Genomic DNA, 15,205 nt, shown 5'->3' with positions numbered 1-15,205 from the left:
ATAGCTGTAGATAGAGCCAATGCAGACTACTGATCCTTATTTAGGTTTCCTTTGAAAACAGCAGAAATGTCCCACTCTGTTTGAGGGGCAGGAAAACGAACTGTATGCACGTTTTTGTGTGTCTAACACAATTATTACAGCTTGTATTTTCAAATTAGTTGTTAGACTTTTTGTTTTCATGTCAGTTTACTTTCTGTTTCCAGAGCAGGTTTGCTGATTTCAGTGTAGTTTTTAAACGTTTCACTGTTAGCTTTAGTCTTTTTAATTATGATTGTACGTCAGAGGCAAGATTAAGGACATCAGTGCAAGTAATGCCATGAAAATCATCTCTTTCAAAGCCACTGACTCACACCCATCTCAATAAACACCTCCATCAAAGCCTAATCACTAACAGATATCATAACCTCCTTTTTCGTTATTTTTTATTTTTTTTGCTTTTCCAAGTTCAGAAAAATGTTTGTTTAATTTTTTTTTCAAGACTCAAGTTTTTATTTTTATTGCAGTGAAAAAAAAGTGTCCTTCACATCTAGCTTTGGTTAACTATGAGGAACTTGGTGTCTACATTTTTCCTGTCTGAGATCAGGTTGAAAAAACCTTAAAGAAAAGCAAGTCTGTTCTCTGTTTAAAAGAACCTTTAAAGCCAGGAAGTATCCTGGGTACACAGATGAGTATGAGTACCAGTGCAGAAAAGGAAATGATAAAAGAAGATAAACAGGACCCACAGAATTCCAATATCCACTCGCCACTGGTTTCCTTGAAAACTTGGAGGAGTGTAATCAATCTTTCCCCCCATTTTAATTCAGTTTTAAGTTAATGTAAATTCTTTTGTGGGTTCTAAAATAATGAATTGTTCCAAAAGTGTTTGTTGAAACATTGTAATAAAGTACTACTGAGCACATCTTATTCCACACTATTGTTTCATGCTTGTTTTTGACAAACCTTGATCTGTTACCTGGAGGACTCTGATAGAAATCCCGTTGTGTGTGTGTGTGTGTGTGTGTGTGTGTGTGTGTGTGTGTGTGTGTCATATAAAACCCCTGATGATCAAAGCGGCTGAAACAATAGGAAACTAACAATGCACGGGGATTATCAAAAACAAGGCACAAAACCTGAATACTACTGTGCATCTAATCACACTCAATTCAGTTCACAACAACAGACTGTGTGTCAGGTGCAGCAATATTAGAGAGAAAACCCAAAGTGATGCGATCCTGTCTGAGCAGCACTTGATGGCGAGTGGAAGGCAAAGCTTTTTTATAAAAGAACCAAAAGTACAGACCAAAGTTACTGACATGTAGGAGTGGCAGTGGATTTATCACATCTGTTTCTACATCGTGATATTTTCAATTTAAGGTTAGTGGGACTTATAAAACATTATAAACATTAGAAAACGGAGCTGGCACTCAAAAAAACCACATATGAGGAGAATAACTTCCACTGGAAAAAAAAATACAACAACAACTCTGAGAAAGACAACAAACTTTAAGCTGTTTTTAATCCGTTTTGATTGGTGAAATGTGAAAATGCTCTTTATACATTTATACTTTTGTTGTCCCTCTTCCACCTGTTAAGGACACATTTTTTCTTTCAAACTCTGCAGTGGCTTTGCGCTATTATCACATAAACAGAGACTTTAAATGGTTGGTTGTAATAACATTGTTTTTGAGTGAGGTTAAATACGCCAAGTGACATACGTTTTAACGAGCTGCCAACAAAAACACGTCGGGTAATATTAAATGTTATTAATTAATTATTAAATAAAGCGTAGGTTAATTATTCGCATGAAGAAACGTTTCTCTGGTACGGTGGCTGGGAGCCTTTCGGCTAGCAAACCGCTTTTTCACACACAGAGACTTTGTAGAGAGACCATCAGAGGGCGCTGTAACCCCCAATTTATTCCTCGCCCTACCGTCTCCGCAGGATGGCAGCAGACCTTTAACTGGTGGGCAGGTCACTTTGCTCCTCCAAACAACAAACGCGCTAGTGTTTAATTACAACAACGCGGAGTACACTCAGAGAAACGTAGCCAAGGTTAGAAAAGTGCAGATGCAAAGCCGGAGACACATTTGGATCAGTGAACTCACCACACACTAGGACAGTTTATTGTGAGCGCACAGTGTCCTCAACACGTTTTGTTTCAATTTTCGTGTAGCTAGCTAGCTAGCAGCAGAAGCTGATTAAAGCCCCGTTTTTAGTTTAAAATAGACCAGAGAGTCCCTACCCGAAGTCTGCTCTGCGCAGGCCCGTCCACCCAGCCGCCTCCTCGGTCATGCTGGTTGTCACGGTTGCTACAGAAACGCTAAACTACTGTGAACCGATTACATTAAGCTCGCACTGCAGTGACTCGTGGCCACTATGAATGTTGGCGTTTTTAATTACCAAGCTGCATGATGCTGCATTAGTGCACCTTACAGCCGAGGGCACAGTGACTTTATTGGGCGAGCCTGGACCTTCGAGGCCCGCCCGAAACCCGACGCTGACTCAGCGAATGTGAAACATCTGTCTCTGGTTACTAACCGAACAGCTGTCCGGTAACTATGATTAGCATTATCATGCTAGTTTTCGTCTTGTCGTGGTAAACGCTGGCCTTCAATTTTACCAGAGACCAGAAAAGGGCGGTTACGAAACTTCATGTCCCACAATTCCTTCAGACCAATAAGGCACGCTTGTTACGTAATATCTGTTGTGTGTTTGTGCTGCTTTCGCGTTATGTCGGAAAAACCACAATGCAAAATATTAAATAAACAAATCAGCAACAATGCTGAACAATCTAACGCTGAATAGTGAAATGAAAATAAAACGATTTTTCTGTTTTCAATTAGATTTAAAATAGATTTAAATAGATCTCACCTCATACTGTGCTTTGGTATGTGTGAGAAAACAGTGATGTCTAATGTTTTCATTATGAAATAAACACACTTACATGAGTAATTCATTTTGATTTGTTCAAAGGTCTAACAAAAACTGAGTTTATTTGAATTATTTAATGAGCATAGTGAAGATGATTTATTTCAGTTATTTAATTATTTGCTTAGGAAAGCAACTTTTGGGGCGTATTCTATCAAATCTGTGTCAGGCTTATGTTCTGGATGTTTTTCAAATTAGTAAAATGACCAGGAAGTATCTAAGTAACTTGACAAAAGCTGGTCAAATTCTCTAAATGCCTGGAAAAGTTGATTTAGTGCTTCCTTTCTTGTGTTATTTTAGCAAGGATACACAGGACAACTCTTTACAAGAGAAGGAGATAATGCACTTGTGGCCTTTTCAGTCATATGTGCTGGGTTTCCTGTCACATAAGAAACAGGACTGTAATCTTGAACAGCCATTTCATTTCACTTTTGTAACTGCTAGCCAATATGTCAGTGTTTTCACAGTTTGAATTTTCATTTTTTTGTAACTCTTTCCAATAAATATTTCTGAAATACTCAGAATGTTTTTGAGACCCTAAATACAAATCGATTACAGAACTGGTTAAAAAAAGATTGAAGTAGCACATAATGTGTTAGTAACTGTGCTTGGGCAACCGGACAGATGGACCTGGAGTAACACATCAATGTTTAAGTTGAGTCAAGCCTAACTACAGACAATCCAGCAACAGTCAGTTATCAATCACTTGGTTTCTCTGAGAATTATACTTCAAGGAGTTTAATCAGACATTCCTCCTCCTATCAGACGCACATTTTGGAAGCTGGTAGGTGAAAAATTCATTTTCTTGTAGTGAAGGTTGTCAGTCATCCAGGTCATCGTAGTCAAAGGAGCTTGCAAAGAAAAGAAGTCCGGACGCTTTTCTTTGCAACCACCTTTGACCATTTTCTTGTAGGTTTTACTTTCTGAAAACTATGACTTGACCTACTCTGCTCAGTTCCAACTCCACTCCTGAACTTTACTAGGATAGCTTAGCTATTTATCTTATACTGGGCCTTAGTACAGCATCCTCTCTTAATCAAGCTGTTTATTTCCTTTCCTCCTTCCTTCTGATTGGCTGGCCCTAAAAATAAAACTTGTGGTAAGTGGGCTTCTGTTTACAGTTTGAGCTGTTTGCCTGAGATGCCCATATTAGGGAGACCTGCTATCATCATAAAGTGTCTAAATTAGAAATAAAACTGCCTGAAACTGAGTGTTTAGAGCAGTGTGAAGTCTGAGTTTTTGCTTCTCAGATCTGCACTGACTTCATCACTTGAGCATCTGAAACTACACCACTAATGTAAAGAAATAATAAATCATAGATATGAAAACATATTGTGTCGTTATTATGTGAAAGGATTTCAGTCATAAATATAAGATGATGTGACGTTTTGCATAGAAGCCTTTGTCCAAGACTCCCATCACCACTAATTGATTTAAGAAGCTGCCGTCCACCACCCTCCTCGACATCCTCAAACGCACCATCGGTGGGGGGTGTGGATCCAGCTATTCCTTGCTGACTGGAAGCAGGAGGGTCAAAGCATGGGTCCGCGGTTCGAGTACTGAGTCAGTCAAGCTAAACACGGCGACCAAAGCAGCGCCAGCTTCACTTTAGACCGAAGCGCCAGTGCTGTCACCCTGCCCCTTCACCCCCACGCGCGTGGTTCTTTCTCCGCGGCGCGAAGGGGCGACGTCGGACTCGAGCTGACTCGGGTTCAGTCCATGCAGGAGGATGGAGATACAGAAGAGGGCGACTGGGTTCGACTACCCGGAGAGAAACGACGCCAAGCCAGTAAACGGTAGGCAAACCTGGCGTGGAACAGCCTCCTTCGCGTCCGCACACGAGCACACGTAGCCCGGCTGCTGCTGTCCCGGGCACCGCTGCTCACCTCAAAACATGAGCGCGTGGCTGTGGCTGTGATCAGCGCCTCATCACTGCTGCTGCACGAGCCTTTCACGTGCACCGCAGCCTTTCTGAAGCGGCGCTGATGAAAACGCGCAAGTTTAAAAAAGGAGCAGCGGGACAGCCGCGTGATTTTATTTTTATCAGACTCGGAGACGTTGGTAACGAAGTTAGCAGTGTAGCACGGATGAGTTTGTTTCACTGGTGGACATGACTTAATCGTGTGTGTGTGTGTGTGTGTGAGAGACACACAGAGAGAGATGGCGCTGGGCTCGCTGGGAACTGAGGTCGGAATGTTTTTATTTGGAGGTGGTCAGTCAGGCTCGGGAAGATCGTAAAAGGTGAACTTTTGAACTTGGAGAATGCCCCGAAGCCTTTAGTCCTTTAAGTCCTCAAAATCCGGCACTTCACAGGATGGCAAGAAGGCCATAACAGAGGATGCAGAGGTCCACCCCCCTACTGCACCGGTCCCGCTGACTTTTGTTTACAGTGGCACGGTGCTGCTGGAAAGGCTTCTTATTCAGTGTGCCTGATACTCGTTTCTAATATTCTGTGATACTGACCAGCTCCAGGCTCACACTAAGCCCACAATGCCTTGCAGCAGACTGTCCCAGGCGCCAGTCCCATATCGTGCCCCCATGCGGGTGGCTGAAGATTTATTGACATTTCCAAGATTAAAATTCCTTTAACCCTGCCAGCCCTGAGGACCTCAACGTGACTTATGGATATCGGGGTGGACTTTGTGTTCTGATCCACTTAATAAGTCTCATTATGAAGATTTAAGACTGTTTAAGAAGCACGTTTGATTGAAATGTCCCCCTAAGAATTTCCCTTAGATTTCTTAATTTAATAGTAAAATTAATGCATAAATTTTTTAGGCTTATTTTCATTTTAATACTGAAATTATTTCGTGAATGTACCCACAATTATTGATTAATTTTGATTAAACATGAATAATTTAATATTTTTTAAAGTATGTTTTGTGGTGGGGACTGCTGCTTGAGTCGTTTCAGGCGTTGTCTTTGTTTCACTGAAACACATCCTCTGTGGGTTCCAGCAATAATCAACAGAATAATCAATAATGACGACAACAGCCTGAGCAGTTCTACAGATTAAATCATTTTAATTTTTCAGTCGTAGCATAAAAACACGAGTAAAGAAATACACCCCAAAAAATAAAAAGTATTTCGTAAAACGTTTTGAAGTCATTTTAGGCTCGTTGATAATTCTGTAAATAATGTTTTCCCTGCATATTGTTAGAATATGTCTCGTCAAAATGTTTATTTCTTCATCATGTCTTAATTCATTAATACCTGGTCTTAAAATTCAGGATATGGCAGGAATTTCTAAACGCCACACATGACTGAAGGAAACTAAGAAACACTTCAAATGCACAGATAACCGATTATTCCACGTTTCTGTGGTGGACAAACACAAAAGTTGATGATTAAAAATGAACGTTCAGCCTTCAGCTGTCGTTCACACTGTAACACCAAACTGTGAAACAAACAATACTTAATATTACCCATGAGTCAGTATCTTTAAAAAGACTGATAGCAGCTGATTCAATGGTCAGTGTTATCTTTGCAAACAAAACGGCTTATTTATCATTTCTAATTGTTTGCAGAGTAGAAAACAGTAGGTAAAGAGAAATGACAAACAGGAGGAAATACATGAAAATAAAGTAACAGGCTGAGTATTTGTAACAGGATTTTACTTTGAATGGTTTTGGCCTGATGCCACTCAGCATCAGCTCGTATGTCCACACATCCCTGCTTTCTCGTTTCATTTGAGATTTGATCTTGAAAGTGACCACTTTGATACTTTTTTATCAAAAGATGTTTAGCAGAGTGAATATTGTTGTTTACTTTAATGTGAGTTTATTTAGTAAAGTAATAGAAACCACGTTGAGATTTTAATCGAGTACTTCCAGCTCTTCACTGCAGTTTGTTGCTTTTCTGTGTCATATGGAACAGTAAACGGCGCATGTGCCCCCCCACTCCCCTGCCCCAACACACACACACACACACACACACACACACACACACACACACACACACACACACACACACACACACACACGGGAAGATAGGTTTGATGCATGGGTGAAGTAGACTGGCATGAACTGGTTGAAACAAAGTGCTTTGTCAGCCCCTGCTCTGCTGGTACATTTGTTGTGTGTGTGTTTTTCCCTTGGGGCAGAGTGAAGGGGGTAGCTGGCAGTGGGTGGGACAGGATACAAACACCACCCCCGCCATCCCACCCCCGATTCTTGAATGAGCCAGGAGTACAGTAGAGGCGTGTGGGGGTGGAGTGGAGTGTGGGGGTGACAGGAATGCAGATGTGATCCATCATGTTGTGTTTTTTTTCTTAAGAACACTTCCTCTGCTGCCACAACATCAGCAGCCACACACACACACACACACACACACACACACACACACACACACACACACACACACACACACACACACACACACACGTTTTCATTCAAGTTAATCAAGAGAAAAAACAAAAATCATTGCAGCGCCTTCAGCATCATAGTGATTCTTGTCTTTCAGTCGAGCCTTTTTTGAACACACTCCCCACCAGGTGGTGTCGTGCTTGTTGTGTTGTTTAAAGAAAGGAAAAAAAGATAACTGTATCAGAGAGTGATAATACAAAACCAATATCATGTATGTTTCCGTTTCTAATGAAAAGCTCATTTTTCTCTGTGGTCTCTGTGGATGACGGACTTCACTGTGCTGTAAACTGAAGCTCAGTTTTCATGAAGCAGGACAATAATTTTCTCTGTTCGACTCGTGAAAAGCCTCGAGTGCACTTTTACTCTGTGGCTGTGAGTATTTTAACATTAGATGGTGAGCGTCCATATGGACGTCTGTTTTGTGACGTGTGGACTCGCCCATATTGACTTAACATCACAGCGCACCGTCTGCATTCCAGGCGGTGGTTTATAAAGTGTAGCAAGAATGACTGCTTGGCTGTGGGTGTCTGCAGTGGAGTGTAACCAAAGCATCAGGTCTCTCACAGCTCGCAGGTTCAACTCTGTAAGTCTTAACAAACGAAGATGTGTTATCAGAAGATCCTGTAAGTGCTGCAATAAATGCACATCGCTGCAGCGAAAAACAAACAAATAAAGCAGGTGGCTTTATAATGTGACCCTGGTATAGATCAGCTTCATCACACAGGCCTGTGGTCAGTGATTAGACAGATTTCTAAAATGATGGAGTAATACAAAAACCTACAAAAATGTCCTGTTGCAATTACATTACAAGTACATGTTTGGTTTTTAAAGTATATATTTGTTATTAAACATTCAGAATCTGTATTTATATTTATATATTTTTATTTTCTTTATATATCTGCAGCTGTGATCACTGTGATAGTGCCCTCAGTCGTGTCCAACGTAGAAATATCTTTAGATTTTCAGGTTTTCCTGTCTCGCTGCTGCGTCTCTCCTGATAATATGATAAGACTTTAGTAACAACATCAGGATCTGTTTGCTCTTTCATGATTATCCCACATACTGAGAGGACATCTGGCCTGATTGGTTTAACCTTCTATTTAGATGTCAGAGGTCATTACAGCTAATCTCAATTTGATTCTTCACCCAAGACAGCGTGCGTGGAGTACAATCTGATTACATCTTCTGCAAAATGTTTAGTATAACTCAGATACTTTTTCACCCTTACAGGGAAACATTCACCTCCCTGATTTCATGTTAAGATGAGAGAAACTATTAAAGACAAGTTAGTCGAGTATGAGCGGTGAAAACTGAGTCCTCATCAGTTCCAGAGGTCTAAATGCTGCAGTTCCTTCATGCTGATGGTGCTGTTTCCAGGCAACACATTGCGGGTCAGCTGGTGATGGATGGGATGAAAGACAAATAATGGGGAGATTAATTAACACCATTTCAAAGGAACTAAAAGAACATGTTGGATGGGTTAATTCAATTTTTAATAATGTTCTGGTTTGTTGTTCCAAAATGTTCCCCTGCAACAAGTGAAATATTTTAGTTTGGTGCTCAATTATTTCCATTTGCTTTCAGGCCCTTAAAAACATCTTGTCTCATAAAATCTTGATAAATATTTTTCCAGTTCGCTGTGATGTCTAAGCCTTTTCCACTTCACTATGCTATTTTCAGTTCACAAACACTTCCAGGGTTTTTTCGCCCTGAGCTCTGAATCTTCTCCTGAAGTTCTGCTTGTTGTTTTCTTCTTGTGTGTGCTGTGATGGACATGTTGGGGGAGGTGGCGGATGAGAGCTATGGGAACGGCAACCAGGGATGTTGCTCTTGAAGCATTAATGGCCCTGGTCTCTGCTGACCTCACCGTAACCCAGGAAAGTATTTACAACCTTCACTTGATCCATGAGGTATGGGGCTGCTCTCTCACAGAAGTTTGCTGCCTTGATCCTGGCATAGGCTGAGCATCTAACAGCTGCTAATGAGCTGTGGGGGAGGATGACGAGGGAGGACATAGCATGCTGCTGTGAACCATATTTTGAGAGGGAATGTATTACAGTAAGTATAATTGGTCTGAGGCTGTTGGCAGTGCTTTTGCCAAGCTTCTGTTGTTTTTGACACGAAGCCTGGGCCAAAGGCTGTAAATGGCTTCAATTTGAGTTTGAATTTGGGTGGAAGATGAGTTTATAGGCAGCTGTAAAACACTGAACTTGGTATGCAGAGTAGGGATCCTGTAAAGCTGCAGTACTGAAGGATGCAGTTGTCTGGGAAGTTATAAAAGAGCAGCTGAGGAACTGCAATATTTCCATTTTAAAGGGGAAAAATAGGGGCTTCTGTTGCCACTCACTGCAGCTAGGTGTCACTTTCTGGGATATCTGAATCAAAGATTCGCCTAAAGCAGCCGGTGACACCCTGGAAGTCTTTAGGGAAATATGGGTATTTCCTAACTGGTTGGCAGGTGTTTGCTGGAGGTTGCAAGCTGTCACTGGGTGAAACTAGTTGCAAACAGTGTGCTGCAAAAACCTTGTGTTCTCATTTCCAGCAGGTTGCTGTTTTCATCCGTAGTTCACATAATAGATCACAACTTGTCTACAAATGCTTGCTAATAAATCAGGGAGCATTAGTGAAAGTTTTTTTTTTTTTTTTTTAGATTTCTAGAGAGGTCCTCACAAACTGTGGGATAAAGTTTCTGTCCAAACTAAGTAGCAGAGGCATTACAGAATTAATAAGAGGCTTTGGTAAGGTCAGCTATGAGCTATATTTACCTGACAGCAAGAAAAAGAAACATAAGGTTTTCCACATTATCCTGTTACAGGAATTCTAGGTTCCAACGCAACGGTCCATGCAGCAGGTTAGGCAGCACTGTCTTTGTCAGGAGAAGAAGAGGGAGAACAGTTTTCCCCACAAACAAAGCAGAGCTGGGTTTAGTGTCTAACAAGTCTTCAGGCATCCCACCAGAAAATCTAAGAACCCTTCTTTACAGTTGTTTCAGGAGGAGTCTGGTTTCACAACACAGGTGCAGCACAAAATACACCTGAGGGAAAATGTTCCAGCCTCCAGAAAGTTCTACAGAATTCCAGCTGCAGGTGGGAAATTGAAACATCAACAAATGGTGAAGCCTAGTTATGCTAGTCCTGAAAAAAGATGGATCAGTGTTCAACTTTTAGCCGTTTTCCACTAGTACCCACTGGGCTTAGCTCCGCTGACTCGACTTTTAGGTTTTTCCATTAGGTGGTAGTACCTGATACCAGGTACGTTTTTAATACCTACTCTGCCAGAATCCCAAGCCATCTGATTGGCCAGTTAGTGGTGTCACTCTTTGAGTCCTGCACAAAAATTAAAACCAGCATTTTTGAAACCCAGCAAGAAGTGAAATGGCTCTCCAAAACCAACACTGTGGTCCAGCGACGGTGTGCAGTCCTGTACCAACAGTTTAGAAGCAGGTATATCATCGCCTTGATGTCCACCATTGTTGTGTGGTTTGTGTTGCATTGACATTTTGGGACATTCAGCTGAATCTGATTAGCCGAGTGGGTACTAGTGAAAAAAATTGGAATTAGTCTTCAAGTTTGATCCCTTACCTGATACCTCGCATTGACGAACTCTTGGAAAGGGTGATGAGAAGCTGTGGCCCCAGCACCAGAGACAAGGAAGGTGACAGCCTTCAAACTCCTTTTTGGACTGTTTCAGTTCAAGTTGCAGCAACCTTTCAGCATCTCATGGACCAGGTGTTGATGGATCTGTGTGTTCTCCACCTCAGATTTGCTGGCTTCACGAGCAGTCCTAATGAATGTAATCAGACACAGAGCCAGGTGGAGTACCTTGAATATGAGGTTGGACATGGACAAGTCAAGACTTTAAGTGGAGAAAGTGGAAGTCATTCATGCATACCCAGTGCCCACAACAAAGAGGAAGGTGCTGGCTTTTGTAGAACTAGTGGGGTGGAACACCAAGTTTATTCCCTACTTTGCAGAAAGGGCAGCACCTCCCTGGGATCGAACCACCAAGTTTTTGATTAGTACCTGACCTGAGACTCCTAAACTGCAGCCACCCCGTTTTCTTCTTTTTTTTCCTAAACAGCTCAGTAGTCCCCCCATGCTGGGAGTACTGGTCATAGGTGACTGGCAGTGGAACCATAGTCGTGTGAAGCTCAGCACAGGACACTGATTGTTTCACAGTCAACAGACAAGATACACACAGAGCTCTGTGCACATCGTCAGGAAAATGCTAAACGGTGACTCGTCTCATTACTTCAGCACACATGCGTTGAGTAACTTCAAGCTGGTGGTTATGAACGGACTCAAGAATGCGTACACTGTAGTAATGGAAATATTCTGAATGCAGTAACTTCCTGCTTTGCTTGGGTGAAACATTAAAGCAGTATTCACATGCAGAACGTACATAAAATATGTAAGTTATTTCTTGTTAGATATTATTTTCACTCCTGAAATAGATGAATTTACTGCATTTTTTCTAACTTAAAAGTGAACTAATGAAGAAAGACTTCAGACTCTTTGGCAGGACATTAACTCCGCTGCTACAGAAGTTTTATTTATTCAGCACAAAGTAAGAAAAGGCTGAAAAAGGCCAGTTTCCCAGCTAAAACTTTTTTTTGTCATTTTAACATTAATTACGAGGACATATTATAGCCTGCACCAAATCCTGATTAATCTTGTTCCTGTTTGGTGTAAGGCCTTTCTTGAGAATACTGTAAAATGTTCTTAATGAAGAAGCAAAGTTTTAGCTTTTTCATTCCTGTCTTAAGCTCATTTATATTGCTGTTCAGCCTGTTTTTGTACCTGTAAATCAGCTAATGCCGATGGATTGGAATGGGACACATGAGCAAACTTAACAGTTGCAGGTTTTGGTTTTGTTCAGGGGTGGGGGTCGGTGTTGCAGCAGTGGTGGTGTTGAAATGTTCTGTCAGTTAACTGACAGACGACCACCGCAGCCAACTAACATGATGTTTATAGGTTTAGTTTCGTGCTGGTGTAACCGGACAATATCGCCTCATTTTTAGTGTAAAAATGTGAAAGTGCGACACATGTGGAGCATCCGTACAGTGCACACTGAACCTTGTGGCTCCATAAGCAGACTCAACTGTTTCTGCTGTTTTGTGAGATGATTATTATCAGATGGCTGCTGCAGGGCTTAGTTCGCACAGTGCTTGTACACTCACCGGCTGTATGAGGCAGTAAAACTCTAACCCCTGGTATGATGAAAGGGAAGTTGCTCCTTTGAGCATGTCAGCCTGCAGTGATGGTGCTCCCCCCCCCCGCCCTCTGACCACAGCCTGACCCCCAGCGTGACTGCCGTCGGGATTACCACAGATAAACACAACGTTCACCAGCTTCACGTGGATGAATGCTCTATGAAACATTTATCCCACTGTTTCATGTCTAAAGTGGGTAATCAATTCAGTCTAATTATATATTGATGAATAATAATAAAAATAATATCAAATGATAACATGTATTGAAATAAGTGGAAAAATACACACTGTTCAAAATAAGCAAGCCTGTTTCTGCACGTCTGTTCTCACCTCGACTTGAATGCTGCATTCGTTGCCTCCTGTGCAGACGACCTGTCGAACAGAACCAGTCTGCTTTTTCTTCTCAGACCTTTGACATCAGATGTTCTTTTATCAGCCAGTTCTCTTAGAGATGCTTGTGTGGGGAAGATCTGACTATATCCTCTGTTTCTGAAACACTCGGACCAGCCCGTGTGGCACCAGTAACCATGCCACCTTTACTGTCACCTTTCTCCCCGATTCTGAAGTTCTTTTTGAATTTCAGCAACCCCGTGTCTGTCTTTATTCTTTAAACTGGGGTCCTCTACCTGAGGCCTGGGAGCTTGAGCGTCCTGCACAGCATCTTTGCTGTTCCTGGACAGAGATCTCGGTTGTCCTCTCTGGGATCTGCTGGACCCACTCTCCGAGTTTGGGAGGCACTATCCCAAGAGCTCCTATCCCCCCTTCAGCTTACACATCTTCTCTAGCTCCTCTCTCAGCACTTTGTGTTTCTCCAACTTCTCATGTTCCCTCTTCCTGAAATTGCCATCACTTGGTAAAAGTACGTCTATTACTACAACCTTCCTCCTCTGCTTGTCTACTAATACTGTGTGGGGTTGATTAGTCATCACCGCTTTGTCCATCTGTACCTGGAGGTACTACCGGACCTTAGCTGGTCACTCTCAACCATCCAAGTGGGCACTTTGACCTCAGGACATCAAGACCATACTCAGCACAGATGTTCCTCTATGCTATGCCAGCCACTCAGCTACAGCGTTATATGTCTGCCCTACCTGCCAGCTTCTTGCACCCTGCTGTGATGAGCTGCATTTTCTCAGGGCCATCTTTGGTCTTGCATGGTGTGGTAGACCCCAGCCTCTATCAGTCTTGTGCTTAGAGGTTTTTCCTGTGCTGCCATGATTAGTGCCTCCAGCGTGGCTGGTGCATGCCGTGCAAAGGCCTGTGCTTCTGTGGCGACTGGCGCTCTTCTTTTTCGAGTTTCAGTGGCCCGAGTTATTCACCAAACTGTTCTAGCTTTCAAAGCAGAGACCGTGTTACATTAAAATGCTGCTGGTATCTTCAAACTGTGCAGTCAGGCACGGAGGAGAATCTGCTCTCCATCATTTCAGCCAAAGCATGTGCTGAGAAGTTGAGGGGCACTGGGACAGCAGCATCACACGGTCACGGAGAAGCAGCAGAGAGGACAGAGTAGATGCTCCTGTGTGCTGTGTTACACAACAAGGTCAAGGGTCATGTGTAGAGGTCAAAGGGATGACCGCCAAGCAGCCTGTGAAGGCAGCCCTTGAGTTCCTTAACAATCTGTCAAATCTAATGGAGCACTGAGCGCTCAGGCTGTCAGACTGAAAGTCAGATTACTGATTGTTTTTTGAAAGCCTGTGTTATATTAAGAGTTGTACCTGTGGGGAGAAGTACGAGGGACTCTTGGATCAGGTTTTTATTTAATAAACTTGGAAAAAACTGTTGAAAGCATCCTATTTATAACTCTGTCTGCCTTCAATCTTTATTTACCCGGAGTTAATAGAGGCCGCCTGGTCTTCTTTGGTAAGTTTAGTTCATTTATTTTATATTTACTGTGGAATGCAACAACGGTTTAAAGTGAAAAACACGATTCTTCAAGATTATAATGAAGTGAAAACTGATATTCAGCATCAACAAAATATCAGTAACAATCTGTGTGAAATATGAACTCTAATAACTGTGTGCAAAGTTTGTGAGCCTTGTGCTGTCAGTTTTCCATATATTGTCACTTTTATACAGAAACTGTCCGGGTGTTTTTGTGTGGTAGATACTAAAGCAGTGCTGTCCACCTGGAGACAGAGACCCACTTTGCTCCGCTCATATGGCCACAGCGTTTTAATTTTGAACTTCCTTAGGTGGCTGTAGCTGCCTTAGACTGTCCTTCGCTGCTGTTTGTGGGGGAAGTGATTGGTTGAAGCTGGGTGTCGGTGGGCAACCTGATGTCAATGAAGCCCCAAGTAGATGAGCACACGGCTCTTCCTGGAACTCCTGGCGAGCCCGCTGTTTCTGCTGGTGTTTGCCACATGATTCTTGGTGAATTATGAAGCTGTTGGTAACAGAAATGTCCAGGAAATAATGGTAAACTGTAATGTAGAGCTGGGCGATATGAGATTTTTTCATATCACGATATGTTTTTTTCATTTCAGGCGATAACGATATCTATCACGATATAAGCCAAATAACTATATTTGTAAGATTTAAATGTGCCGTTGCTCACAAGTAAAATGTGAAATAATCAGCAGCTTGTTTTTATTTAAATATTTATGATAGCTTTGTAGCTTGAATCTATCCGCTGGAACGTTGAAGACAATATAATTACACTGCAAAGCAAGACGCAAGTAGGCAAACTTCTTCATGTTTCTCGTGCACGGGAGAGAACCGGACA

General features: G+C 42.1%; 1 protein-coding gene across 1 annotated transcript in view; it reads left to right on the top strand.

Annotated features, from left to right (window-relative positions):
* The first annotated feature begins 4,333 nt into the window (after nt 1-4,333).
* Nucleotides 4,334-15,205, top strand: part of LOC102305437 (nuclear receptor subfamily 6 group A member 1-A) — a 143,472-nt gene continuing 132,600 nt past the window's right edge. The window contains exon 1 of the mRNA XM_005939613.3: nt 4,334-4,703. Within this exon, the coding sequence (XP_005939675.1) occupies nt 4,637-4,703 (67 nt within the window). The 5' untranslated portion in view covers nt 4,334-4,636. The remainder of the gene's footprint in view (nt 4,704-15,205) is intronic.

Source organism: Haplochromis burtoni, unplaced genomic scaffold, assembly GCF_018398535.1.
Source record: "Haplochromis burtoni strain Fernald_Lab_line unplaced genomic scaffold, NCSU_Asbu1 Contig_271, whole genome shotgun sequence".
Taxonomy (NCBI): Eukaryota; Metazoa; Chordata; class Actinopteri; order Cichliformes; family Cichlidae; genus Haplochromis; species Haplochromis burtoni.
The sequence above is the reverse complement of the archived record's forward strand: the minus strand, read 5'-3'. Positions and strand labels throughout refer to the sequence as shown.